The sequence below is a fragment of the Larimichthys crocea genome, chromosome XV (assembly GCF_000972845.2).
Source record: "Larimichthys crocea isolate SSNF chromosome XV, L_crocea_2.0, whole genome shotgun sequence".
Classification (NCBI taxonomy): Eukaryota; Metazoa; Chordata; class Actinopteri; family Sciaenidae; genus Larimichthys; species Larimichthys crocea.
The window spans coordinates 22,549,936-22,573,618 of record NC_040025.1 but is presented as its reverse complement, the minus strand read 5'-3'; the positions used below and the strand labels follow the sequence as shown (position 1 = coordinate 22,573,618).

General features: G+C 41.3%; 3 protein-coding genes across 6 annotated transcripts; 2 read left to right on the top strand and 1 right to left on the bottom strand.

The window, feature by feature from the left end:
- Positions 1 to 50: 50 nt before the first annotated feature.
- qars1 (glutaminyl-tRNA synthetase 1) lies at positions 51 to 7,445 on the top strand. The gene is made up of 23 exons (XM_010742083.3): positions 51 to 267; positions 581 to 731; positions 1,685 to 1,794; positions 1,882 to 1,957; positions 2,055 to 2,119; positions 2,249 to 2,302; positions 2,629 to 2,692; positions 2,776 to 2,850; positions 2,966 to 3,051; positions 3,144 to 3,230; positions 3,321 to 3,420; positions 3,516 to 3,594; positions 3,682 to 3,921; positions 4,010 to 4,102; positions 4,202 to 4,339; positions 5,187 to 5,274; positions 5,381 to 5,527; positions 5,640 to 5,741; positions 5,853 to 5,945; positions 6,219 to 6,346; positions 6,435 to 6,501; positions 6,594 to 6,719; positions 6,872 to 7,445. Exons 1-23 carry the CDS (start codon positions 157 to 159, stop codon positions 6,920 to 6,922), a joined length of 2,331 nt encoding a protein of 776 aa, XP_010740385.3. The 5' UTR covers positions 51 to 156; the 3' UTR covers positions 6,923 to 7,445.
- Positions 7,446 to 9,496: 2,051 nt separating this feature from the next.
- Positions 9,497 to 15,807, top strand: LOC104927902 (glutamine-rich protein 1). Its single transcript, XM_010742084.3, has 12 exons — positions 9,497 to 9,798; positions 10,811 to 11,092; positions 11,181 to 11,273; positions 11,358 to 11,498; positions 11,590 to 12,363; positions 12,465 to 12,642; positions 12,745 to 12,899; positions 13,034 to 13,148; positions 13,673 to 13,781; positions 14,023 to 14,171; positions 14,280 to 14,370; positions 15,152 to 15,807. The coding sequence occupies exons 2-12, from the start codon at positions 10,838 to 10,840 to the stop codon at positions 15,336 to 15,338; spliced, it is 2,247 nt and encodes a 748-aa protein (XP_010740386.1). The 5' UTR covers positions 9,497 to 9,798; positions 10,811 to 10,837; the 3' UTR covers positions 15,339 to 15,807.
- A 721-nt stretch (positions 15,808 to 16,528) lies between these two features.
- Positions 16,529 to 22,727, bottom strand: LOC104927903 (receptor-type tyrosine-protein phosphatase V). 4 transcript variants are annotated; one of them, XM_019267799.2, is made up of 12 exons: positions 22,583 to 22,717; positions 22,201 to 22,249; positions 22,000 to 22,094; positions 20,947 to 21,046; positions 20,785 to 20,875; positions 20,621 to 20,697; positions 20,367 to 20,501; positions 19,558 to 19,680; positions 19,256 to 19,416; positions 19,011 to 19,146; positions 17,360 to 17,421; positions 16,529 to 17,241 (listed from the first exon to the last, which is right to left on the bottom strand). In XM_019267799.2, the coding sequence occupies exons 3-12, from the start codon at positions 22,002 to 22,004 to the stop codon at positions 17,010 to 17,012; spliced, it is 1,122 nt and encodes a 373-aa protein (XP_019123344.2). In that variant the 5' UTR covers positions 22,005 to 22,094; positions 22,201 to 22,249; positions 22,583 to 22,717; the 3' UTR covers positions 16,529 to 17,009. The 4 variants fall into 4 exon arrangements, 3 of the variants coding, with proteins under 3 accessions (XP_019123344.2, XP_019123345.2, XP_010740387.3); XM_019267800.2 differs by lacking the exon at positions 22,201 to 22,249 and having other exon boundaries at positions 16,529 to 17,238; positions 22,583 to 22,720; XM_010742085.3 differs by lacking the exon at positions 22,201 to 22,249.
- Positions 22,728 to 23,683: the final 956 nt, after the last annotated feature.

Genomic DNA, 23,683 nt, shown 5'->3' with positions numbered 1-23,683 from the left:
TTGGTCAATATTATCCCTCCCCGGCGGCTTCCTATTGGTGCGGTTTTATTGCTCATTATTGAGCCGTACAGGAAGTCGCCCTTGCTCTCCGAGTCGTGTGCGGTGGTCAGCGTGTGGGTCTGGTTTCCGATCTTTGCCGGTGAACACGGTGGAAAAATGGCTGATACGCTGGGACTTTTCACCTCCATCGGCCTCAGTGAGCAGAAAGCGAAGGAGACGCTGAAGAATGAAGCGCTGAGCGGCTCTCTGAAGGAGGCAATAAATCAGGTACGACTCAGCGGAAGTCAGAGTCAGAGAGACAGCTGCGAAATGTGACTTGACATGCACTTTTTTTTTAATTTAATTTTTATTTTTAGCTCACTTGTGCTCAGTTCTTGTCACTTTTTAAAGGAGCTTCGTGTAAACGTGTTTCTCTAAAGTCTGAGCAGTTTGTTTCATTTTCACTTTCCTTGCAGACCCTCAAGATAAAAGAGAAACTGTTGCCCTGGTTTTCCCCTGTTTGTTCTTGCTTTATAATAGTCCATTGGTTTTTTGACGTGCACATGAATAAATCCTGGTCTTTCCTCATTGCTTTCAACAGGCTCAGCGTGCCTGTGGGTCATCTGGAGTGGACAAAGCCATGGGTACATTGCTGTACAATCTGGCATCTCGCCTTAAAGACACCAAACGCCTGACATTCCTTTGTGATTGTATAGCTCAGTGCAAAATCTGCTCGGAGCTACAGCTGACAGGTAACTGTAATTCATTTTCAACATGTTGCAACCTGACTGATGACAGCAACGAGACACATAAAGTCAAACTCTACTATATATATATATATGCCATGACATATTTTAGCATTTCATTTTTCTAACATGTCATTTTCTTTTTTCAGAATCAGAAATACTTTAATAACCCAAGGGGTAAATTATTTTTGTTACAATACTCCAGGTATACAAACAAACAAAAACAACATATGTTCAACAAGTAATCATATATATAACAGATATATAAAAGATCAAATTTACAGTTAAATAATGTGCAACAACTGCAAAAAGTGATTGACCGTGTTTGTGTCAGATTACAGAGGGGGGTGTGTCTGACTCTCTGAGGGAGGCGTTATAGACTTTAATGACCGCAGGCAGGAACGATTTCCTGTGTCGCTCTGTGTTGCATCTAAGTGAGAGGAGTCTTCTGCTGAAGGAGCTCCTCTGCAGAACCAGTGTGTCGTAGAGAGGGTGTTAAACATTGTCCAATATGGACTGAAGCCTGGACAGCATCCTCCTCTCTGTCGTCAGAGTGTCCAGCTCCCTTGCTCGCGACATCACCAGCTCTCCTGATCAGTTTATTTAGTCTGTTGGTGTCTGCTACCTTCAGCCGACTGCCCCAGCATGTGACAGCGAAGAAGACCTAACACAAGAAAACACTTTTTATAAGTTAGATGCATTGCATTCACTCATCGAAATATAGTGTCTTGCAGTCCAAACATTGAATTTGGCATGTACAACAGAGTCACTTGATGAATATCACATACATGGTAAATGCCCCGACACCACACCTAATGTGATTTCTGTAGAAGGCTGCGGGTGTGTTGAGGGTATATTGTGCCTGCCTGATTATTATGACCTCAATAAATTAAGGAGATAGTTGTGCTGTGGATATGACTGACTGGAGGAAATCACTTATCTTGCCGCTTTGTTGGCAGCTGCACTGGAGTTTGTGAAGAGTCACCCTCAGGACCCCATCAACCAGAAGGAGTTTGAAGAAGCATGTGGAATTGGCATGGTCATAACACCGGAGCAGATTGAAGAAGCCGTGAGTGCACAAGCTTCCCAGAAGTATTTTAATTACATGTTATTTTACTGGGCGTGTTGTGTTTAGTGATGGTGAAATGTTGTGCAGGTGGAGAAGGTGATCAAGAAGCACAAGGAGCAGCTGTTGAAGGAGAGGTACCACTTCAACATGGGGCTGCTAATGGGTATGATCACATGCTTGATTAGTTAAATGTTTCTAAAGCCATTAAAGGTGAGCAAACACATAGAATGACTCACTGACCTTTTTCGTGTCGGTTGCAGGAGAGGCACGCTCTGCCCTGAAATGGGCCGATGGAAAGGTCATCAAAAATGAAGTGGACATGCAGGTGTGTTTTTAAAAATGAGAATATTGTTAAACGCAGCTTGTCTGGTGTTGTGATTAAATATTTGCCCTATGAGGTTGTTAGGTTATTTTCACTGTGTACCGTAAATAACTCTGGCTTTTGTTTTTAAAGGTCCTACACCTCTTAGGACCCAAGACAGAGGCTGACCTAGAGAAAAAATCTAAGGTAACGCACGTCACATCACATCACTTATTCACCTTCTTCCTGCAAACAGCTCGGCACATAACCCCCTGTAAAATCATAGTTTAGAGGTAATGGCAGGTGGATTTAGTTCTTTGGACAGAGCTAGGTTTTCCTCTGTTTCCAGTCTTTATTCTAAGCTAACTAGCTCCTGGTAGCAGCTTCATATTTGCCATACACATACATTATGAGAACTGTATTGATCTTCCCATCTAACTTTCTGCAAGAAGGCAAATAACTCAAAACAAAAAACCTGACGATCACTGCACTCTGATCTCTGATCGTTTTGGTTTCATCTGTGGTTTTTGCAGCCCCCGAAAGCAAAAGCTGCAGAGAACGAGACAAAGGCGAAGAAAGCGGATGTGGCGGTGAATGGTAAGCAACAGACAGAAGTGAACAGATGAAGTATGTGTCAGTTAGTTGTTTTTGTTCTTTGACTGTGCACGTTGTTTGTTTAGGTGAGGTGACACCCGGGGAGGGAAAGTCACTCATGGAGCAGCTCAGAGGAGCAGCACTGAAGTTCCATAAACCAGGTCAATGCAGATGCATTTCTGCTTACCACTCTTTATTGAATTCATATTCTATGTAGAGCAATTTTAAGTAAGGTAGAAGTATGCTGATCTTTCGTCTTTGCCTTGCACGTTACAGGAGAGAACTATAAAACCGAGGGCTATGTGGTCACACCAAACACAATGAACCTGCTGAAAAAGCACCTGGAGTTCACTGGCGGACAGGTACAAACTTTCTGTTATTTTAACTTGTGGATGAAAAACCTGAAAATGATTTACAGTGTGTATATTGATTTTCCTTTTTACAATTCCTTCAGATTCGTACTCGTTTTCCTCCTGAGCCCAACGGTATCCTTCACATTGGACATGCCAAAGCTATCAACTTCAATTTTGGTTATGCAAAGGTACAGGTCTTTGGATCCTCTATCACCATCACGTTAACTGTGTAATCCTCCCTGCAGCTGTTTTATGTAATTCTTTGTGTCTTCCTGTAGGCAAACAACGGGATTTGTTTCTTGAGGTATGATGACACAAATCCAGAGAAGGAGGAGGAAAAATACTTCACTGGTATCAGGGACATGGTGGAGTGGCTTGGTGAGTTTTGACTCTGATTTATACTTTTTTTTTTTTTTTTTTTCTAATCAAAGCTTAGATTTGTAATTTCTTATCAATGTTACTGTGTTACACAGGCTACAAACCGTATGCCGTCACGCACGCATCAGACAACTTTCAGGAACTCTACGACCTTGCCGTGGATCTTGTTCGCAGGTGAGTAATGGAACTCTCTGCATATGTTTGTAAACGTCCAGAAAGCCGGTGGATGATGATTCATTCATTTTCTTTGTCTTTCTTCAGGGGTCACGCATACGTGTGCCACCAGAAAGGGGAGGAACTGAAGGGCCACAATGCTCCGCCATCACCCTGGAGAGACCGACCCATCGAGGAGTCTCTGGTGTTGTTCGAGAGGATGAAGAAGGGCCTGTTTTCTGAAGGAGAGGCTACACTCCGGATGAAGATGGTCATGGAGGATGGCAAGATGGACCCTGTGGCGTACCGAATTAAATACACGCCGCATCATCGGACAGGAGATGAATGGTATGAAATCCTGAGGTTTTTAAATACAACATCTCTCGCACTACAACCTGTGTTTTACTTACACTTACTTTCTCGTCTTTCTCTGTAGGTGCATCTACCCTACTTATGACTACACCCACTGTCTGTGTGACTCTATTGAAAATATCACACACTCACTCTGTACCAAAGAGTTCCAGGCCAGGTACACATACATTTAAAAAAAAAATCTGTTTTAGTTTAACTGTATCACAGTATTTCTTGTAGACCTATGAATGCTTTATTCACCTTGTCTGTGTGGCAGGCGTTCATCATATTTCTGGCTGTGTAACGCTCTGGACGTGTACTGCCCTGTGCAGTGGGAATATGGCCGTCTGAACCTCACCTACACTGTTGTGTCCAAGAGGAAAATCATCAAACTGGTAGAGACTGGCGTTGTCAGGTAAAATAACATTTTCAGTCTGTTTACATTACATTACACTTGAATGTAAAAAAATTGTGGTTGGAATTAACAGCTAAAGGATGAGTACAGGAGTTTCCCCACTACTAGACTGTTGAATTGGAACTGACGTGACTGATCAACATTTTTTCAATGTCATTCCTAAAATGTGGTGTCACTGCTATCATTTACATTCATGAAGTCATGTCAGGCTGCAGTGGTCTCATGTTACCCTATAAAAAAAATTATCCTATGAGCTCCATGTAGTCTGGTATTTTTAAATTTAGGAAAACTAAAACCCTGTCTTATGAAATGTAATCCATATTGGCAAACTGTTAAAATAGTTGTGCAAAAAGGGACGACAAGCTATATCGTATAGATTATTTTAATATTCTGGCACATGACTCTTCCAGTAAATGTATTCCATTGTCAGGAAGAAGCTGTATGTTTCATTTACGCCAAATAGAAGTAAGTTTGAATAACAAAAAAAGACAGCACTTTATTATTTATATCAGTAATGTCATGAATTGTAGTAGTGTGTTTAAAGCTATTGTTGTATAATATGGTTTAAAAAATCATATTGCGCTTATTTTAACAGATCATACAATTGCAATATGATAATGCACTGCAATACAATACTTTGTTATAATACTGTTTTGTCACATCTTACCTTTTATCAAAAAATTGCAGATTCTTTTGGCCATACTGCGATTTTGATAATATTTTGATTATTTGTGCAGCTCTACTTCTTGCTGTGGTTTGGTGTGCAGCATTTTGTCTACATGTTCTGGTGGCTGTTTTATGCCACGTAGAATCTGTTAACTGTAGAAGATATCTTTTCTAATTACAGAGACTGGGATGATCCTCGACTCTTCACTTTGACTGCACTGAGGAGAAGAGGTTTCCCACCAGAGGCAATTAACAACTTCTGCGCACGGGTATGCACAATGGATGGAAGGATGATTGGCTGGATGGAGGAAGTAGTAATTACACGTATGAGGATGACACAGGTCTTGTATAATGATATGTTCTGTCTTCTGCCAGGTTGGAGTCACAGTTTCCCAGACGACGACAGAGCCCCACCTTCTGGAGTCGTGTGTGAGGGACGTGCTGAACGAGTCGGCGCCAAGAGCCATGGCCGTGCTGGAGCCACTCAAAGTCACCATAACTAACCTTCCTGAGAGCTCAAAGGTTTGTACACGACTAATAAATACACAGAGATTACACGTTAAAGTGCTTGTAATATCCTATGCTGTCTGTAATTTGTGATGAATCTCGCTGCTGTCGTCTTTTTGTGTCTCAGTCAGATGTACGGGTGCCAGATTTCCCTGGCAACGAGGCCAAGGGCAGCCACGTGGTTCCATTTACACACACGATCTTCATTGAACAGAGCGACTTCAGAGAGGTTAGAGAGAAAACATACAAAATCAAATACTTTCATAGATTTAACAGAATTTCTTTGTGCAGTTTCTAGATTGTAGACAGAAGTAGATGATGATGGACTCTTCTTTTGCAGGTGATGGAGAAAGGCTACAAGCGTCTGACCCCAGAACAGCCTGTCGGTCTAAGACACGCTGGGTCTGTCATCTCCGTCCAGAAGGTGATCAAGGTAAGACTCCAGGAGTTTCTGTTCTGTGCCAGTCCAGATTTGCCAGGCAGTAGTAGGGCCAGCAGTCCACAATGTTAAAAAATTGTTAAAAGCTTTGATCCCTAGCTACTCCAGTTCACACCTTGAGCCATCTTGGCATGGCAGCTCAGTGAGTGCACATTGGGATGTGCTTTGGTATGATACTTTCTTAGCAGTGTTGGCTTACCTCTGTGGGAGTCCTTAAGTAGTGTTTTTATGGTTCACTTACTCACTCACCTCCGCTCTGTTTCTCAGGATGCTCAGGGTAAAGTGGTGGAACTAGAGGTGTCCTGCTGCAGTTCTGAGACTGCAGAGAAACCAAAGGCCTTCATCCACTGGGTCAGCGAGCCATTGTTGTGCGAAGTGCGCCTTTACGAAAGACTGTAAGTGACAAAAATCACTTGCCGACAGTCACAACATATAGTCCATGCAGAAAAGTAACTTAATGAAAACTCCTCACTGTGTTTGTAGATTCTTGCACAAACATCCGGAGGATCCATCTGAAGTGCCCAATGGCTTCCTGAGTGACATCAATCCTGTGAGTACCTCCGCACTCCTGTGACAGGTTTGGATTAACTGTTTCAACTGAGTAGTGATTGTTTCATGCATTTCTTCTTTTTTGTCAATTAGAATTCCATGCACACGAACACCAGTGCCTTAGTGGATATCTCAGTCAAAGGAGCAAAAGTTTTTGACAAATTCCAGTTTGAGAGAGTCGGCTACTTCTCCCTGGACCCCGACAGCACTGCAGACAAGGTACAGTAGGACTACAAACAGTTGTATTTTATAATACAACTGTTTAAAGCTTCTATTTTTAGTCCATTTGAGAGATGAGAGATTTGGGAATCTACTTTGTTTTAAACACACTTTGGGTTCGATGTCTAATTGTAATTTTTCTTTCACTGCAGCTCGTCTTCAACAGAACAGTCACCCTCAAAGAAGACCCGGGGAAGATCTGATTGACTGAGATCAAGCCACACGTTTAGCTTCCCATGAGCCCACAGATACATGTCGAAATTGATTGCATCGCCTAATGTATAACATCAGAAAGAACACAGAGGGCTTTGGCTAAGATTGACTGTAATAATTACACGTCCATAATCATATTCATTCAACAGAATTGTGGGAGACAAAGTTCCATCAGTGAGACTTCTCTCTGTCACAAGCTTGGTCAGTCAGTTTCAGAGTCGGCTTGTTTCTTTTTCTATACCTGCTGCAATAATAATTCACTTACAGCGTTTCCTCTTTGTTGAATGTATGCAACCTTGATCGTTGTTCAACAAGGATCTGCTGTATGCTAATTTAATATCGGCTCTGAGCTGGTGTTACACAGAGGAGATGCTCTCAAATGCCATTCATGATTTTCCTAAAAATGTGGTGAGTCACTACCAAACCACCACGTTTTGTTTTTTAAGACTCAGAGGGGTGCATGTGTGTCCTTTTTACGGGAAACAAGAATAAATATGACTCAAGAACACTCTGCAATGTCTCTGTACTGAGTTTTTGAAGCTGATGATATTCTTAATATTTTGAAGTGATACTTTTCTATCCAAATCAAATGTTTGACTTGGTATCGTGATATTTTGGCCTTTAGTATTGGTACCTTTGCACAATATTCAAACTAAGTGTGTGACAGTTGCTATTATTGCTATTAAGATCACTCATGATTTCAGTAATAAAAGTCTAGTAAGTTTAGAAAACAGTCGGTTTTTATGTAACATAGCCAGTAAGACTGAGCTATATTATTAGATAAGATTGACTTTAATAATCCCACATGGGAAATTCACTTGTCACAACAACTCATAAACACAAAGTAAATAAGAAATTACTCATAAATGATAAATATATAGAAATAAGTCGTTAAGTCATGCTGGTGTTAAAGAGTCTGACAGCTGTTGGAGGACCTGTGATTTTAGTTTAAGGCCTCTGTGGAGTCTACAGGGCAGTCTAGGACAGAGCTGGCCCTCATGACCAGTTTAAGTCTTTTTCTGTCTCTCCATGCTTCCCACTCCCTAGCAGATGACTGCATAGAATAATGCAGATGCCACCACAGTGTTATAGTATGTTTCTAACCTCCTAAACACTCCAAAGGACCTCAGTCTCCTGAACAAGTGAAAACAACTTCGGCCCTTCTCCTTGTCTGTGTTGTCCAACCAGCCCATTTTATCGTTAAGGTGAACACCCAAGTGTGCGACTATCTCGATATCCAATCCCTGGATGTTCGGCGTGACCTGAGGCCTCACCTTCTCCTTTGTCTTGTGTCACAATCCCAGACCTATAATAATATCCATATATTGTGTGGCTAACTTTGCAGTTGTATTAAGCAGCATAATTGACATTATGGTAAATATTGACATATTTTTTAGACATTATTACATAATGTTTTTGTTTTAATAATAGTGATACTATTGATTACTATTATTATAGAAAACATGTTATTGACCACTACAGATATCAGTCTTTTTTTGTTTGTTTCCTAACACAAACATGAGGTCATTCAGTCACATTGAATAACACACATAGGAATATTAGTCACAGGATGATACACTTTCGTTCACAACTATGTTTATTACAGCTTTAGCTGTCACACTCTGCATCGGCTAAATATGTAACCCATTTAGCCCAGTATTCTTTTCCCTTTTCCTTCTGTAGTCTCAAACTAAATGGTATGCGTTCCATACTGTATATGTTATTTATTATATTGTTCCATTGGTTCAAGGTGAGAGGTTCTTTAAGAAGCCAGCATCTAGTTATTGCCTTTTTATTTGCTGCCATAAGGATTTTTAATAAATATCTATCCCTGTTATCTAGATCCCTTGATATATTCCCCAAGTAGAGTCCAGAAGGGTTGTAAAACGGGGCAAGACCAAAAAAATGTGAGTATGGTCTGCCATTAATTATCCACATTGTCTCCAGCATTCTGATGCAGGTTCTGATGCTCAGTTTGTTTTGATTTTATTATGGGGGTTATGAAAAACCTCACACAATTCTTCCAGATGCAAAAATCTCTCCAACTTGAACTTGAATTTGTGGTCGACTTCTGGGTGTGGATTATGAGACCATTCCTCTGGGGGTGATTTCAATATCCAGCTCTCCTTCCCATTTTTGTTTTATATAAACAATTGAGTTGCTCTTCATCGTACTGATATCAGTCTTAAAGTATGATGTGCCTTGGTGCATAAACCATAATAAAATACAAGGTTTTAGGCTATCTCAATCTGTGAAAGAGAAAGACATGCCCCCTCCTCCAATTTTTAAATTTAATACTCAAGCGGCCAAAACAACAAAAAGCAGTGTGGCAGACTGCAAACCACGCTGAAGTGTAAATGCGTGGGAATTAACCCTCCACTGCCCAGAGCTCGCGGAGAACCACCCAAATATTCAGCGCATCTCTCCGGGTCTACCTTAAAAGATTCAGAAGCCAGTGAACCACTAGGAGCGTCTGCCTGGGCATAACAGGGTTTTAAGGTGGACTGACATCTACTTGATCTCGGCGTCTAACTTTGCCTGCGCGTGTCGCCTTTAACGGACTCTCCTGCGCGCGCCAGTTATCACGATATCCCGCGGCGGAAACATCGCGAGAACACGACAGAGTTACAAATCGCCTGCCTATTGGTCTGAGGGGTTAGTTGTTGTAAGATGGCGCCCAGCGAAATATGAGTGGTTAAGAAAAAAAAAGGCAGCTAGCTATCTGACGAACATCGTGGGGGGGATTAAAAGAACAAAACCGGACACACGGAGACGTTAGCAGCAGCAGCTCGCTTTCGTGCTCGGTGGAAGAGGAGTGACGTACCGAGGGGTTAGAGAAGAGGCTCGGCCCGGTTGAGGAAGAGAGGTAACGCGCCTGCTAATGTTAGCCTGCTAGCTTTAGGTTCACCCCACTTCTCGCTGCTTTTCTGCGTGTTTACCACCGGCTTCGCGGTTGTTTTACACTTGAACGCACCATTACACACACACACAGTGGCTGGGTCTTATTCGAAAACAACACGCGGCTAGTTAGTTAGTTAGTTAGCCGTGTGCCTGGCTAACAACCCATAGCTCGTTGTGCAACCAGCTGTCAGACTGAAGATGTTTGCACCGTGCAGATGTTCGCGACTTTAATTGCTGTTGTAAAAACAAAAAAAAAACTCGCGTGTTTTCATTAAGCAGCCGTTTCCGTCCCTGCTGTGAATACTGCATCGGGTTTTGGAAAGTGGCCGCGCTTTTGTCCCTGCTCGTACACACGCAGCTAGAGTTAACCCTTTCCTCTTATCGTCTGTGTGTGTGTTGTTACTGGACAGTGATCTGTAGGTCAACACTGTGGAGCTGTAACTGATGTCAGTGCAATGCCATTGTCCTTTTTATTGTTACGTCTTTTTACTTTTTGTTATCGAGATGTGATCCACAGCTCAGTCCATAGAGACCTGGCTTGGGAACCGGAGGGTGGTTGGTTCAAGCCGGGGTGGCCCAACTGCTTGCAGGGTGCTGCTCTGGGTGGCTGCCCATCACTCCACCATCTCTCTCCACATTTGCATGTCCCTTTGTGTATGTGTGTGGTTGTTTTTCAGGGTTAAAGTGCAAGTCAAGTCAACTTTATTGTCAAAGCTGCTATATCTACAGGACACACAGAGTATTGAAATATGGTTTCCCTCTTATCCCGGTGAAAACAGCATAAACATGAAATATACAGATCTAAAATTATATACAAGCTAAAAGACATCCATGTGGCAATATGGCACAGTGTAAACAGAATTATCAGTATAAATATATGTATGGACAGTATTTACAGTATACACAGTGAGGTCTGTCAAAAAATGAAATATGTAACCGTTCATAAAAAGTTAATAAAAGTATCTCCTTTTCCTCAGAACCCCCCTCTATAGAAGAAGACAGCGATGAATAACTCCCTGGATGGTGCGGGCTCCTATGAGGAGCTTGTGAGGCAGAAAGCTCGGAGCATCCCTCAGCACCGCATGAAGGAGTTCTTGGAGTCCCTGGCAAGCAAAGGTCCAGATGCCCTGCAGGAGTTCAGCCAGCAAAGTGGTGATACTACAACCACAACCACCACTATGGTCTACCAACAAGAGGCTAACTGCATCTACACGGACAGCACGGAGGTGGCGGGGTCATTGTTGGAACTGGCGTGTCCGGTAAATCAGCGAACTAAATGCTCACATGGCGATCTTTTGTAGAGCTCTGTGAATGAAGCTCTCTGACAGACCCTGTCTTCTGGTGCAGGTTCAGGTGCAGGTCCAGCCGCAGCAACAGATACAGGAGTCCACGGCTCAGCAGCAGTCTGTACAACAGAATACAGAGCAACAGATAGTGCAGGTTTGTACCTCTTTATTATTTCTTTCTTTTATTTATTTCATATCATCCTTGGTCCACTAAATCTCTTTACATCTCTATTTTCAGGTGCAGATCCAGGGCCAGCAGCAAGGTCAGATGCTGGGTCAGGTACTCCAAGTACCCTCTGGCTCCCACCAACAGCTTCAGGGTGTGACCACTGCACAGTTGATTCAGCCTGGGGATCTCACAGAGGAGCAGCACCAGCAGGTACATATGTGCACAAACGTCATGGCATAATTTTGTCATCAGCCAGTTTAAATTTAGTTACCACTCATCATCTCCCTCCCTTGTGTTTTAGCTGCAGGCCCAGTTGGTGGCAGCTGTTGCAGGGGGACAACAGATCCAAATCCAGACTGTGGGCGCCCTATCTCCCACCCAGCAGCAGGACAGTGCTGAGAGGAGGGTACTTGGAACCACCGTTGCCACATCACAGGGAGCCGGTGTCCTCCAGCCAGCCAAGAAGCGCAAGGTTGACATGCCCATTACTGTGTCCTATGCTCTGCCTGGTCAGCAAGTAGCCACAGTGCTGGCTATCCCTCAGGGACAGGGACAGCAGCAGAGTTATGTCTCCCTGCGACCAGACCTCCTAACTGTGGACAGCTCCCACCTTTACAGCGCTACAGGCACTATCACCAGTCCGACAGGAGAGACCTGGACAATCCCTGTCTACTCTGCTCCCGCTGGTTCTGGAGGCCGTGAGCAGGTCACACACATCGCCATCCCGCAGGAAGCCTATGGAACAGTGCAGGTCGCTGGGACAAACACTACAACCATGACCACAATGCCAACACAAGTTACTGTTGAAAATGACAAGCTGAAAATCCCTGCCAGTCAAAGTCAGACAGCGCAGGCCGTTTCCAGCATAACAAGCTCTGGAGGAATGGGAGGCGAAGAAGTGGTGCACACGCTGGCTGCAAACACACTTTTCCCTGCCCAGCTGATGAATGGGAACATCCACATCCCAGTGGCAGTGCAGGGCTACTCCAACGCTACACAGTCCCTTATCTGGGATCCACAGCAGCAGGTGCTACACACACAGGGGCTGTCAGGGCAAGATGCACAACAGCTACAGGTACTAACACAGGTGTCGAGCTATGCCGGTCTTTTATTGTTGCCAGAAAAACATGCTTGTTTGTACAAGGTAACAGCGTTGTTATGTTTGTGTCCGTGCAGGGTCAGACAGTGGTAGCAGAGGTAGATGGCCAAGGCCAGCAGCAAGTGCAGGTGCAGGAGCTGCTGCTGCCCGCCACTCTGAAGCCAGAGGAGGGGCTGGACGTGTGGCGGCTTTGGGCTCAGCGGAAAAACGCTGAGATGGACAAATCAGACAAAAATAAACTGGCCCCAATCGGCCGTAAGTGCCATATACATGTTTATTGTGTTACTATGCATTTTTACACTGTTTCTTCTCTGGTCTCATCTGTCAACCCAATCACTGATCTGTTGTTTATTTTAGGACGCCAGGCACTGCGTTTCCAGGAGGACTTGGTGTCATGTGCAGTAGCAGAGCTCTGCATGGGTCTCTCATTGATGACAACAGAGGCTCGAGGGCTGGAAGGGGAGTCTTATGAGGCTGATGTTCTCTACTATGTATTTCTTTGCATACAAAAAGTAAGTTCACTGTCCACACACACACACACACACACACACACACACACATACACATACTCCATTTCCTGTTGGTATATGGATTTGAAGTGGAAACACTGCTTGACAGTCTTTCTTTCTCCAATTTTTCCCTGCAGTATCTGTTTGATAACGGTCGCGTGGATGACGTTTTCTCAGATCAGTACTACACTCGTTTCGCACACAGTCTGCACCAGATCTTGGATCCGTGGAGACCAGCTATTCATCCGCTAGGTGAGGACTAAAGTTGTTTTATTAAAATAATGAAAGCATGTTAGACAGCACCGCATTAAGAATTGTAATGGTTTTTCTTTGTAGAGTATCCCATGGTATTTTCAATGATTGAGTTTTGTGTCAGTATTGAAGTTTTTTGAGACACAATATTGACCAGGATTTGTACAGCTTCTCTTGAACTTTTGAATTTGGTTTTGACTAACTTTAGATAATAATTAAGCCTGATGCCTGCTTTTTAATAGTTTGTTTAACTCTGTGGTCAAGGTCAGAACAAAATGTAAGACACCTGTTTTATTTTGGTTTTAAGAGACATTATACACCTTACTGTATTTGAAGACGGATTCACCTGGGTGTGCAGCTGCACAGCTTTCTCAACTATAACATAGAATTAAAGGCAGTATGATGTTGTAATGGCAGTTCTCATTGATTAAACATTAGCAATGATTTGTTTTCTTGTAACTCTTAATTGTGCCCAACTTTATGAGCTGCCAGGTCTTCATAATCTGTTCTTTACCTCCTCCCAGGTTACGTTATCCCCAGCCACGTGACGGAGGAGATGCTGTGGGAATGTAAACAGCTGGGAGCTCATTCTCCCTCAACACTGCTCACAACTCTAATGTTTTTCAACACCAAGTGAGTGCTTCCATGCAGCGTTTACTACTGTACTGCTTAATTGACATGTAGCAATATTGTCCTTTTCATACTCCTCTGTACATGAGAGCAAATCTTCATCTAGAGCACAGATAACTACCAACCCACAGCTAAATATGAATCTACAAAAGACGCTACTGTTCTGTACTGCCCCCATATGGCAACCAGTTAACACTGTCAAGTTGAAAGCAGCCAATTTTATGTTTTTTTTTGTATCTAACAGGTATTTCCACCTGAAGACAGTGGATCAGCATCTAAAAGTGGCCTTTTCCAAAGTGCTGAGACACACAAGGAAGAGTCCCAACAACCCCAAAGACAAGAGCACCAGCATCCGATACCTAAAGTCAACAGAGAGGTTCATAGGACAAAAAGGTAAGAGTGCACTTGAACTGGATTTGTCATCTGATGTCTAAGAGAAAACCCCAACTTTAAAGATAAATAACATTGTTTATATGGTTTGTGTGTTTTTTCTTTGTTCAGTCACAGATGACATGTACTCAGAGCAGCTGGAGGATCCAGAGAACCCGCTGCGATGCCCCATCAAGCTCTACGATTTCTACCTCTTTAAATGGTAAATATAAAACCTGAATGGGTGAAAAGGGGGAAAACATTTCTATTAACTTTTACACCTCAAAAAAGCAAAAAACATGTTTTGTTTGGGGTTATTAATTTATGGTGAGTTTCTCTTTTGGGGTGCTAATGGACCTTTAAATAAAACCCCTGTGTGTTTGTTATTGACATAGGGACAGTGGTGCTTGATGCACTGTGTTCAGGCTTAAACTTGCGAGAACACTGTTGCTAGGCAACTGACCAAAAATGGATGTGATACACAATAGGTCTCCTCTATAAAACAGTGAATGATTTTTATGTCCTCTGCCTTTTTTGCCCAGAAATAAAGGGAACTAACTTCGCTCTCTGGCCTCTCTGTATTTTTGTCCTCCCACAACTTGTGAATAGGGGGGAAAAAGGATGCAACAAAGTCAGCGAATGATTGATTTAGTTTGTTCCAAATGGAAATTGGTATGCAGTGTGGGCATAAAATTGTACATGATCATACTGTTCAGACAAAACACACGATTTAAAGGCTTCATTTTGGGCTCTGGGAAATTGAAGGAAATAAAAACTTAAGTTGCAGCAAACATGAAAAGAAAGAAGGCCCGATTGTGAAAGCAGAACTTTTTTTAAAGGCACTATCTGGCATTTAATGACTTAAAAATGTAGTATTTTTCCCCTAGTAGTCTTCCTCAGTTGCAGAAAAGGAGAAATAATTGGAATTATATACAGTAGTATGCAGCGATGGGTTAAAACTGGCACGCCCTCCTGAAAATGTGCTCATGCTTTGTTTCTCTCAGTCCACAGAGTGCTAAAGGTCGCAACGACACCTTCTACCTGACTCCCGAGCCTGTGGTGGCTCCGAACAGCCCCATCTGGTACTCGACTCAGCCGATCTCAAAAGAACAGCTGGAGCAGATGCTTGCCCGCATCCTCGTCGTCCGTGAAATCCAGGAAGCCATTAACATGTCGGAGAGCGTGCACTAGTTGTACCGGAGGAGGAGAAGAATAAAATGGACTAGACTCTTCCGCTTTCTCTTCACCCAGCCTTTTCATTGCTCATTATGAGTAGTTTTCTATCCTCTTACACCCTCTTGTGGTCTTTAAGGGTGGCATGTATGTATGTTTATATTCATTGTGTCAGCATATCGTGTACACAAACACACACACACACACGGACTGTACATACACATACAACCAATACAGATAATTTGTCTTATTGAGGCAGTCTTTCAACCGTACCATGTTTTTCTTTCTTTTTGTTGTTTGGCCAAAGGATGTAGGATGTTTCTTTTTATTGGACCTGAACTCTAATTTAAATGTTATTTTACTTGTTGGTTCTCCTCACCAATAGTCTGAAACAATAGTTGATTTTATTTCCTGTCTTTGTTTTAATCTGTAATATATTTCATATATTTTCTCTGGGGTCGGCCTGCGCTATGCTGCTTTTCTTAAACATCTCTTCATTCTCGCTCTCCTTGGTCACAGTTAAGTCTCACAGTGAATACCTCGGTGGTATTAAGTAGCCAAACATAGGCTTAAAATCTCATTTTCAAGTTGTACGAACTCTCCTGCTTCCTTTGTATTTCACTCTCCTCTGTCCTGTGCAGAGTTCGCACAAGGACTCATCGAACTTTGGAGATGACTTGCTTGTTAGTGAATGCTGCCTGGGCTCTTAGCGCCCCCTCGTTGGACAAGCTTGGCAGCATTGAATCGCATCAGAACATGGACTTTATTGCAATACAGCGTCGCAACTCTACCTGTGGCCATTAGTGCTTGTAGAGGTGAGGGTGAAGGATGCTGATTGCTGCTGGATCCTCCTTTTCTTTCTCCTGTCCATCACCAACCCCGAAAGTCACCCTGAAGGGGAGGGGGGGGGTCTATTGTATTATACATGTTTATTACATGACAGGTGAAAGACTGGAAAAAAAGAAGTGGGTTAGCCCTTAATGTTCTATAATGTACAATACTCATAGCTCCTTCATGTACTGTAATGGGTTTCAGTCATCTAAGGAGAATGGCAGTGCCTGTGTGTTTTTCGAAACATGACCTTTTTTGTACAGCCACTATACCATGTGTCTGCCTTTCTAGCAAGTCTGCTATCAATTCTGCACATGCATCCTTTTAAGTACTGATGGTCTGCATTGTGTGAAATGAAATGATGCACAATGATATATATATATAATTTTTTTTTTTTCTTTTTTCAAAAAAAAGAAGGGGGGGCCTAAATAAAAGTCATCTCACCACATCACTTCATCACTCATGGAGGCAAACAGGAGTACAAAAATTTGTCGTTTATATCGATTTATTAGCTGAATTCAGTAGATGGAGCACTTCATGCACTGATAGCAGCCTGATCATTGTTCTCATGCATTTCACGGTAAGTGATTCACAGTAGAAGAACAGGTTTGGCCTGAGCAGCTGGTTCTGTACTTAATTTTCCCTTCTGGTGGCAATACAAACTGCTGCGTGTTTGGTTTCTGGCATTTATTTGCATGTTGTCAGACCAGTTTCACGCCTGCAGGGCCTGTCATCGTCGTACACGCACAACATTTCTGCAGTCTTTCTCCTTCCTTCTCAAGTACTTCATGAGGGCACTCTTTTGTACCCAGCCGTGTGTTGTTTGTTTTTCTATTATGAGCTACACAGTATGTGAGCTCAGGAGGTGTGTGAGCCTGAATTAAACAGTGATGAAGATGGCAGTAACCTCCTCAGTAAGTTCCCAGGGTGTAAAATCTGCTGCACTGTGTTCTGTGGTTGGTCTGATGGAGGTGTCTGGTGACGATGGTGACGTCTCCTCCTCCCTCTTCTTCCCTGTGATGATGAGCTGTGGGGTAGCTCCTGATTGTGGTGGTTAATATTCGAACTGGATCCGTGAGTTTGTGGGCTGCTGCAAAAGGGAAGACACCTAATTAAAATGTCAGTATCAGAAATCACAGTGAATAATAATACGCTGCCTGTGCTGAAATTGAATTTGATGTGTGCTGGTGCTCGTGGTTTGTTCTCACCGTGCTGAGGTTCCCCCACTGAGCCAGTGTAGCAGACACTGATAAACACATATGTACTGTTCCTGAATACACAAAAGAATGAGCAGTTAATCAGCATGCTTCATCCCATATGGAGCACACAGTGTTTGAGTATGGAGATAACAGATTTATGAGGAACACAATGGAATACATGTGAGTGAATTACAGGTATGCATTTAAATGCACTAATAACTGCAGACTATACAGATATATACAGTTAATTTAAGTGCATATAAACTCCGTTTTATGATAAATATATAATAATATTATGCACCAAGCAGTGGTGAAAAATACAAAGATATGAGTAGGATTCTGCATTATTGTTTCACAGGATATTATTGATTAGATAAGATTAATTTAGATTACCTTCACTAGCAGACTGGAAACAAGGAGAGCTGTTCTTCCTATTTCCATTCTTTAAGCTAAGCTAAGGTAAGCAGCTGCTAGCTGGAGCTTTATATTTACCATACAGATGTGAGGGCAGCATAGCTTCTGGCACGATAGACAATACTCATACCTCTATTCATTAAAGCATTAACATTTGCCTGCATGATGAGCACTTTTAATTGAGTATAGTTTATTGATATGTATATACCTTTGTATATAGTTTACTGCACAATAATGAATGCAAAGACTTTCTTTGTAATAAAGTACATTTACACTGTGGTTTTAATATTTCTGAATATTCCTTTATAGCTACACTGAACAAAAATATGAACACAACTTTTCTGTTTTTACTACCATAAGTAACTTTAAGAAGTAAAAGATCTCAGAACTTTTCTATGAAAACAAAAGGTTTATTTCTCAAGTTTCCTTTGCCAAAATAATCCATCCACCTGACAAGTGTGGCACATCAAGATGCTGATTCAACACACCTGCCTTGTTCTCTTTAGGTTTAGGTTAAGCCAATTAGAGGCAAAGTAGTGCAGGTCAATAGCCATAGTTAGTATCAAATAACTGCCCTTTCAAGATAAAATTGTGCATATTTGAGTGTCCTTTTATTCAGACTAATCTGAGGCAGTAATCATGTTGTTAAATCAGCATCTTGATGTGCCACATCTGTCAGGTCGATGGGTTATCTTGGCAGAGGAGAAGCGCTCCCTGACACGGCTTTTCATAAATTTGTGAACAAAATTTGAGAGAAATAAACCTTTCTTTTGTGTGCATAGAAGAATACTTAGAAACAAAAGAGTGGTGTGTTTATTTTTGTTGAGTCTAACTTTAAACTTAAAAACAAATTTCACAAATGTTTGATGACGGTATTCAGGTGAGCAGTGGTGGAAAGTAAGTACATTTAAGTACTGTAGTTAACTACAATTCTAGTTCTACTTTTGACACAGAAATATTGTTTTTATTCCTCTTATTTATCCAACATCTATAATTAATTTAGGATTTACATACAAAACATCAGTTTATAAAATAAAGTGTTTCTAAACTGTACTATTCATTCAATATTAAAAATATTTGTAATAATTAAAGTACATGTTGCTGCTAACACTTTTGTACTTTTAAGTAAATATTTAAATGCAGGACTTTTACTGGTACTGGAGCACGTTTTAACTTTGCTATTGCTCAATTCAAATATTTGAATAGTTCTTCTACAACTGCAGGTGAGTGTCAGTACAGGACTAACCAGATTCTGGACCATCCACATTCGATGGAGCCGCAGATCTTCCACAGCTGCCCGGATATCAGGCCGGATGCCCCTCACACACAGCTGCATCAGCCACAACAAGGTCACAAATGTCCCTGAACGGCCAATACCTGCACTGAAACACATAAACAGAGGGCTGACTTTAAACTCCATCCACCATCTGATATCTGTACAGGATTAATAGGAAAACAGTTTTGTTTAAGGCGAAGTGCTGAAGGTCAGACCTGCAGTGAACTACAGCTGGCCCCAAGCGGGGGATGCTCTCCAGATTTTGCCGCACATGCTCAGTGAAGGCACAGAGTGAGGACACCGCTTTAGGGACGCCCCGGTCCGGCCAGGAAGGGTAGTAGTAATGTGTGATTATCCTGTCTGTCGGACATTCTCTCTGTAACACACACATGACACTTTCCTTCGATCCTTTGAAGGACTTCTTCTTTGATTCATTCAGTACGGTCAGTGCACACAGAAGCCATCATCAGCAGGTTAAATGTATCAAAAGAGGATGATGGAGGTGTCCTTCACTCACCTGTCTGAGGACAATGGTGCTAACATAATAATCTGGACCTTGTTTACGGTTCACTGTCGTCACTTGGATCCGTCCATGATAAACTGTCCCTCGCTCCAGAGGCCAATACTTATCACACAGCAACTGAACACACAGGAAGTAGGAAATAGTTTGACTTATTAAATACACTTATTCTCTTTCTTGCTGGGTGTTAGATGAGAAAATATTACTTTCAGGTCTGTACAGACTCACTAGAGCTGTGGTTACCAACCTTGTTTCCTATCATTCAGTAAAATGAAGACCCCTGACAAGGTGAGATATTTTATGGAAACTTCATACTACATTCAGTGCATAACAATAACAGTACAGAACAACTGATACACTACAAAATAGTGAACACAATAACTGCAGCAAGTTTGTGTGAAATTAGTGCAGATTGTTTTCTCTAAATATTGCATCAGAGATAAGTTTTCCTGATATTTTTAGGAACCTTTTATACGAGTTTCTGTCTGTATATATACTGCATTTTTTTCTGTCCCTTAATGAGTTCTGTGGTTGTTTTAACTGCTTACTTTACTCTAAAGCAGGATGAAGCTGTTCAGCAGAAGATCTGTGAATATAACTTGTGCTCAGGACTTCACTGTGCCTATGAGATAGGATTTTTAAAGTTCATATCATAAAAATATTCTAAAAATATCCATCAGTTCTTTTAAATCAAGGAAAAAATATGTCATCAGGAAAGTAGGACAGATTAACATCAAACAGACACACATACACACACAAAGCAACACACAGACACACACACACAAAGTGACTGTGTCTTTTCTCACTATGTCCTTGTGTCTCAGCGCTGTCACCATGACGATTATCCTGACATTTTGCTCCCACACCATCCTCCAGAAGTCAGCAATTGTGTTGTGCAAAGGACCCTGAGTGCAGATGAAGTCTCTCTCCGATCCTCCACCCTGAATACAGACACACGGTCATTAACAGAGGCAGACAGGTGTGTAGAGACAGACAGACAGGCGGTAAAGCAGAAAGACAGTGTGATGAAAACAAGAGACAAAGTAAATTGGGTTCTTACAGGCACAAAATTGGCATTGATGTAGTCGGTGTGTGGTTGGGAGTTTTGAATGGACAGCCTCACCCGACAGTGGTCATCTATATAGACAATGAAAAGCAAAGAAAAGTCTCATACATTGTCACACATATTTGCTGTAATTTGAGATTTTTGAGATTTTCACTTACATGGTAATATGTAGGGGTACCTGTTCTTCTCTCTGTTGGCTTCCGACTCCCCTGCTCTGGTGGGGAGATCTTTGCCAACGTCATTTAGCTCCTTCACAAAACCAAAGACATTAGTGCTCATGGCAAACACTGAAATCTAACGTAAGTTCAAAACATACATACCTCAAACTCCTGTTTGAAGCCTCTGTAGTCGTAGGCTGTGAGTTCCTGGCATCGAACACGAAACTCCTCTAGGATTTGCGCTCTTGAGAAAGTTTGCACCCTGTAAAACATGAATGTATTAAATGAAACAATTTTTGTTTGTTATGTTTTTTTTATTTTTTATTATTGTTTTATACATACAAGCAAAACTAAAAATATAACAACATACAGCTTACAACTGCACAGTTTATACATCACATCACATTTAATACATCAGTTTATGTAATTATCAATAAAATTACACATCGCTGATGTCTTCATGTTTAAACCTAGATATTTTCTTTCACTCTTAAAGATTAAGCCATCTTTTCCATCATGAATATTTTCTGTACTATATGTAACCAAAGACTATGCCTGGGTGAGTCAATGTCAAGTCATATTCTCATGATGGAACTTCATACTAGCTATGATCAAAAACATTTTAAGACAACAGAGGTGAGTGTTGTGGTATTCTCAATTTTTCTTAACATGTGAAAAGACCAAAACCAAGTATTCACTGAGAGGACAAAGCTTTATATAGCTCACGAGTTAATCCTACATTCATCATCCTGCTGGCATAAATACTCACTAGTGCATAGACTTTGTCCCCAAGAAATTCACTTTCTACTCAAGTTTCGGTAACATTTTAAAACCCACAGTGCCCAGCTGTTTGAGAAAATTATTTTGCCTTTTAACTAACTGTATTGCAACACACAAATGGGAAGGGAAAAATAATAGATGAATTAGTCATAATGAAATACAGTTCAACAGCATTACAAACTACACCCTGCACACAATGCAATCAACAAAACAAAATGAAGGTTCAGTTAATTGTGTACCAAATCACCTAAATGTATCTGGTGAACAAGTGTATGTGATAAAGATGAACAGCTTCAGTAATGAACGTAATGCTGAGGAAAGTTTACATATTATTGATTTTGGTCCTTTCATGTTGACAACAGCAAAAATATAAATCACTGTCATTCTGATCCTTCGGGCATTTTCTCAGAAAGCTACAAGGAAGTTTGTTCTTACCTCATGTCTTTTCTTGTGCTCAGTCTTGTACTTTAAATAGACATTTAGCTGGAATCAGGGTGTTGAATGACGGTGGGATGATTTTGGCGCTGATGCTGGGAAAAAGATACCGAATGTTGTCTCATGAAGTAAACTTTTATCAACATAAATCGACAAAGAAGTAATAAACTGAAACAGAAAAGCTGAAAACATTGTGTCTACCTCTTTACTTTCCCCTCCCCCGAGTTGTTAAAATGTTTTCCCTCTGAAACTGGTTAACACCAGAAAAACAAACAGGAGAACACATAACTGTACAGACAAGAGCAAATCTGTATTTTCTTTTTTAACACAGGTGTTTTCGCAAATGTGTTCATGCCTTCAGGATATCCTGAATAAAACAAAAATGTACACATTCCAGACTAATTATACCTCTTTCCCTATGCTTTCCTTATAGTAGACATGCATACGTAACAGGAACAGCCCAACATTCACACGGGACAATTAGATAACTGACCGGAAAAACCTGCCCCAACAAGTTCTCAACCCCAAACACAGCAGAAGGACAAAACAGAGAGCGTCAGTATTGAGTTTGTTTGAGGATTACCTTTCCAAACAGGCCCCTGTTGAACGGTGTAAGTCGACCACAGGCTGAAGAGAAACAGGTCTATAGGTCTAGTCGGCTGCAAGTTATCTTAACACTGTCTGGTTTTAATAACTCTCTCTCCCTCCAGGGAAGAGGAGGTGTAATGGGTGGAGACAGTGGGTGGAGTGAAGAACACTATACCTAGGGATGTCAGTATTTGATGGCCTCACCTCTTTGCACTAACTATGTTTGTCCTGGAACAAAATGTTTTTCCTTGTTGGTGGTTGTTCAGGTTAATGTGAGAATTACTTTAACTAACACTGTGTGAGACTGGAGCTCATCATTTTCTATTCACACTTTACCAACCAATGGACGTTTGTGTCTAGGTTAACATGTATTTATGTTATTTCTTTAAAACACATGAAATCATGTTGCATCATTGAGCATCCTTGCTGACATGTTGCATTACAAATGTCTGCGGTTGTACACAGATGTGTTCAAATGTTTGGCATGATTCAAAGTTTATTGTTTAATCACTTTACATAGTGTTTTTTCTCTCAGGTACCCCTTTCCTATAATAGAGTGACAACACCTGACATGTTTTATGTATATTTCATATTATATTCGGTGCATAACATCAGTACATAAAGCCTGATGTACAAGTGTAATGAATAATGAACACAATAACTATTGAAAGTTAGCGATTTGGATATATATTTAGTTGTGATTTCTTTTATATAATTATAAAACGTAATACAGTTATTTTCTGAGGCAATCTGTGTTTTCTCCTCCTCTCTGACGCTTCACTTTTGTTTTTATTAACCGTCAGGTTGTTTTAACAACGTAATTATAGTTTGCATTCAGGTCATCCCTGACACATAAATGAATTAAATTCTGTCTATTGTATATTTATTTTAAAAAGTTTTCTTACTGCCCTAAAATCAAGAAGGCCTCATGACCCCCAAGAGTCCCCCAATTAAAGGCCAAATCTTCAATGTCCATTAGCAGTGAGTCTATTGTGACCTTACTACACAGATCTTCATGGTATTTTGAAATCCTTGTGGTCCTTGCTTTAATATGTAAGAAGAAATGTGTCATCACTGCAACAGTATTTCTAGTCCT